The sequence below is a fragment of the Leptidea sinapis genome, chromosome 6 (genome assembly GCF_905404315.1).
Source record: "Leptidea sinapis chromosome 6, ilLepSina1.1, whole genome shotgun sequence".
NCBI lineage: Eukaryota > Metazoa > Arthropoda > Insecta > Lepidoptera > Pieridae > Leptidea > Leptidea sinapis.
This window is the reverse complement of record NC_066270.1, coordinates 6,040,853-6,045,451: the sequence shown is the minus strand read 5'-3', so window position 1 is coordinate 6,045,451 and position 4,599 is coordinate 6,040,853. Positions and strand designations below refer to the sequence as shown.

Below are 4,599 nucleotides of genomic sequence, written 5' to 3'. Positions count from 1 at the left end.
TTACAATACCTAATACTACTTATGTCAAAAACAGCTGATTAGTCATACATAGATGATAGAGATGTAGGTACAGTATCAACGATAAAGTAAATCACGGATAGGGTGTAACGATAAATAGTCCAGTCATTTAAGCTTAAATTAGGTAAGAATCTCGGAATTCGAGATACCCAGCTGTAAGTCTGTAAATACTTGCATATTGACACCCTAAAAGTTGTCTCAAAACCTACATATGGTAGGGTGTCAGCAACTATTAAATTTCAAGGTCAAAGGTCACAAAAATCGGTTTTTTGCGCTTTTTTTGGAAATATCATTTCCTATGGGTTTTATGCTATTTGTATTTATTATCAATATTGTAGAATACAAAATTCTCTACAAGTTTTGTTTTATAATTTTTTTTAATACGATGAACCATTTTTGAGATAGAGGGCGGAGAGCGCGCGCTCACAGCATCACTTCAGGTCAACCGGTGCCTCCGGTCGAAAACGCGCCATATAGTTGATGAACTATCGTTAAATCAATTTAGATCATAAATAGTTGTCAATTTTTTTTAACTATTATATTAGATTTTATCATTTTCTTTCGCATTTGAGGAAAAAAATTGTTCGGCCCAGAGATCATTAGAGAGTGGAACTCAAACCTTATTGGCAGTGTAGCTGTACCAACAACCAATAATATCAATTAACACAAATGTCTAATATCTAACTTGTAACGTAACATTATAGATCGTAGAAATAGTAATCGTGCATAATAACTGTAATAAGCGTATGCCGAAAGATTAGCTCTGATAAGAACATTTTATTTTGTATAACGTAATATTAGCTCTGATAAGAACCATTTCATAATGCTGTACATCAACTCATAGAACCATACAGATCACCAGTTTAGTCATCTCAGTGAAGTTGCAAGCATCGTACTTTCTCTCGACGGCCGCAGATATACTCACGTGATCAGTCATATGCTCCGCGTTACACAACCGCACAGCAAGGCCGAGCGTCCTCGAATGACGCGTCGGGACTCGGGCGTCGATCGCTATTCATGCAATTCTAATCAATGAGCAACAGAGTAGGTGCGGAATGCTCATTGACATCGTACGATCGAGGTTCGACGCGAGGTTACACAAACTGCGATAGCATTAGTTTTAGAGCGAGATAGAACACATAATATTATTCTCAGTTCTTATTGAATGAAACGTTTTACTATTGGTTAAAATGTAAGCTTTAGTATTGGTGTGTATTTTATGAACTTGTAAATATTTTTTAAGTAACAATTGTGATTGGGTAACTAGTTTTAAGGATTTTGTATATATATCATGTAACTTTTTAATAAATCATATATCTTCCACATATTCCTCACAGTCAAGCAGTTGTTTTATTTAATCGCCAAACGCTAAGTCTCTAAAGCAGTATACAGGATTTCCCAAAGTTATGGGACATGAAGGGAAAGTACAATAAATATCGAAGATAGGCTATTTTACTGAAAGAAAACTTTATGTTATTTATAAAAGTTAGTAATTCTGCATTCAAAGATTTTCTAAAAATTACTTGCCTCGTCTGGGAATCGAACCGAATTAAATGTAAAAAAAACACCCCTAGTTTTAAGATGCCAATCGAAAGAATGGCCAAAAACTAATAACTCTTCTTAAGTAACATAGTATTTTAGTGCGCTTGCATGCTCTTTAGCTTGTGGCCAATGTAATGGGCAAGCTTGTCTCAATGCTCTACCATACCAGAGCGACATTAACGATGATGGAACCTTTGACCCCGAAATCATGGAAGAACTTGAGACAAATGTCGTTGAAGACGATAATGAAGACCAGTTTGAAATTTACCAGCAGCCAGAAGACGACGATGAAGAGGAAGAAGATGATTAAAATTATGAATTGTAGTTTTTGTACCCTTTATTCCATTTTTTACTTTCTATAAAAATAAATGTATTGAATGATATATTTCAATTTATGATTTTTTTTTTCATCATCTAAGAAATTATTAATATTAATTAGGTTAATATTCCTTTGACCTTGAAATTTAATAGTTGCTTACACCCTACCATATGTAGGTTTTGAGACAACTCTTAGGGTGTCAATATACAAGTATTTACAGACTTACAGCTGGGTATCTCGAATTCCGAGGTGAACATACTATAATGACTGGACTAAAAGATAACGCATAATGGAACGAAATATGTTTTGAATAGTGTTATTTATTAATATTTTTTTCTTTGTAAGATATAGATTTTTTTAACATCGACAATTCGATTCTTTCTATAACTACAGTGTAATATGAAATTAATGTAATTTGAAAGGATTTGTTAATTATTATAATCTCGCCAGCATTCACAAGTTTTCAAGCTGTAACCTGACTTCCCTGACGCGTATTGCAACTTGGCACACTGCTTACAAATTGTATGTGATCGGACTGATTATGAAGCCAGAATTAAAAAATTGGTCAGCATCGTTGCTGAACAGCTTGAGAAGAATAGACTGCCTTCAGTACATCCACATCATGCAATGTTGCATCCTATGACTCACGAGTTCAGAAAAGCCGCTCGTCATTCCAATATGTGCCTAGAAAAGGTTCAGGTGTTGCATAAGCCTACAAATTCCCTCGGGAACTACAAAGACGTTTACGCATAGGCTACGTAAGCAGTGACATCGGGAATCATCCTAATCCTAATTTGATGCAATCTTTCCCCGGCTTGCAAGATCTTAGCAACGTTGAGGTCTTCTGCTACGCTTTAAGCACAGATGATGGGACGATATTCCATTCCAAGTTAGCACTAGAAGCTGAACATTTTACTTGTCTATTGTTCATTGTAATAGAAAAACAGCAGATAAGATATTTTCACAATATTCACAAAGGGAGTGCGGAATGAGATATTCGCTTTGCAGCCTGTGCCAGTCCAAGTCATGTGGTACTAGGTACCAGTGGAGGTAGCTATATGGACTATTTAATCACCTATGATTGACTATATAATCAACTATGATGACCTGTGAGAAACTCGCCTACATGCCTCATACATACTTCGTTGGAGACAAGCAAATGTTTCCGCATTTGCAAAAGCGCTCGATTCTCATTTCTCAGTGGCAAAATAAAGTCTCTCAATAGCTTGTTGCGGATAATGTGGCCGTCATCAATGCTACAGATTTGTCGCCTTTTTTTGAAAGTATGGACATTAAGAAAATGAAAGAAATTGTAAAGGCCGCAAGGTCTAATATCATACAATAATTGTATGTAAGTAATCTAAAAAAGATTCCTCACAAATATTTTAAATCGAACAATCGAACAACATTAAGTCGTAATGTATTATTAGTAGGTATAACATTTGCGCATTTGCACATCACTAATAATCATATATTATGTTAAAAATAATCCATTACCCATTGTAACGTCCTCGCAACTAGAGCGGCATGTTTCTTTACACCATGTTTTGCTTGATGTTTTAAGTTTTGTCATTGGATAAGAATTAGAGCATCATTACAATGTCAGCTGTCACGCTTAACTTGACGATGACAGTTGTGCGTTGACTCTTGTGCGCGTCATTTTATTTGTTGTTAAACTACGCGCACCACAATATAAATGAAAAATCACAGTTAAATTAACAGTGTTTATTTTGTGGTGAATAAAAAATGGGAGTACCAGCATTTTTCCGTTGGCTTAGTCGAAAATATGCAAGCGTTATTGTCGAATGTATTGAGCAAAGGGTAAATACCATAACCTTAAAATGTCCTACTTTCGTTTCCGTTTTTCAAATAGTTTTGTGTCTTTTAGCCTACTGATGTTGATGGTATTTTGGTGTATGCCGATTCGTCGCTTCCCAATCCCAATGGAGTGGAATTTGACAATCTATACTTAGATATGAATGGTATTATACATCCGTGCACTCATCCTGAAGATAAACCACCGCCGAAAGACGAGGATGAGATGATGGTGGCTATATTTGAGTGCATCGACAGGCTTTTCCGTATAGTCCGTCCGAGAAAGTTATTGTACATGGCTATTGATGGAGTGGTAAGTGAATTATGTGTTTGTCTCATTAGAAATTAAAAAATATATATTGAATGTCGCTTTAGTTTTACTGATAATTCAGTAAACAAATTCCCTCGTACAGTGTGTACAGCTAAGTGCCCAGGTTGATATCACCTGAAAGGAAAATGCAACATCATAGAACATAGGAAGCAGTGATCACATACTATCAAGGGTCCCATAAGAATGACTAGGCTTCTATCCCACATTAAATGGGAATTTGGTATAAATATTTACTTACTGACCTGATCAGCAGGGCAATTCTGGTAAATAAGTGCAACTGCACTTCTACAATTGTTATTTAAAGTTGTGCAGTGCTAGTTGATGTATTTCCTAATCTGCACTGCTACTACACGAATCAATAAAACTGCTACAATTAATGTTACCATATAATTTCTACTAATAAATGAATGCTCGAAATGAGACATGAATTAATATAATTGGTTACTAAGCACTAAAAAAAAGAAGTGTTTAATTAAAAGGGAAAAATATGTTTTACAAACATCATTGTCATATAAAGAAATATATGTATATATAGCCTCATGAATTATACTCTTTGGTCTTTACAGATTTTGAA

The 4,599-nt window shown here is 35.1% G+C and overlaps 1 protein-coding gene and 1 pseudogene across 1 annotated transcript in view; both read left to right on the top strand.

Moving 5' to 3' along the window:
* Positions 1-1,768: 1,768 nt before the first annotated feature.
* Positions 1,769-3,224, top strand: LOC126965185 (UDP-N-acetylglucosamine--peptide N-acetylglucosaminyltransferase 110 kDa subunit-like; annotated as a pseudogene).
* A 302-nt stretch (positions 3,225-3,526) lies between these two features.
* Positions 3,527-4,599, top strand: part of LOC126964788 (5'-3' exoribonuclease 2 homolog) — a 42,006-nt gene continuing 40,933 nt past the window's right edge. The window contains exons 1-2 of the mRNA XM_050808042.1: positions 3,527-3,700; positions 3,768-4,007. Of these exons, the coding sequence (XP_050663999.1) occupies positions 3,626-3,700; positions 3,768-4,007 (315 nt within the window). The 5' untranslated portion in view covers positions 3,527-3,625. The remainder of the gene's footprint in view (positions 3,701-3,767; positions 4,008-4,599) is intronic.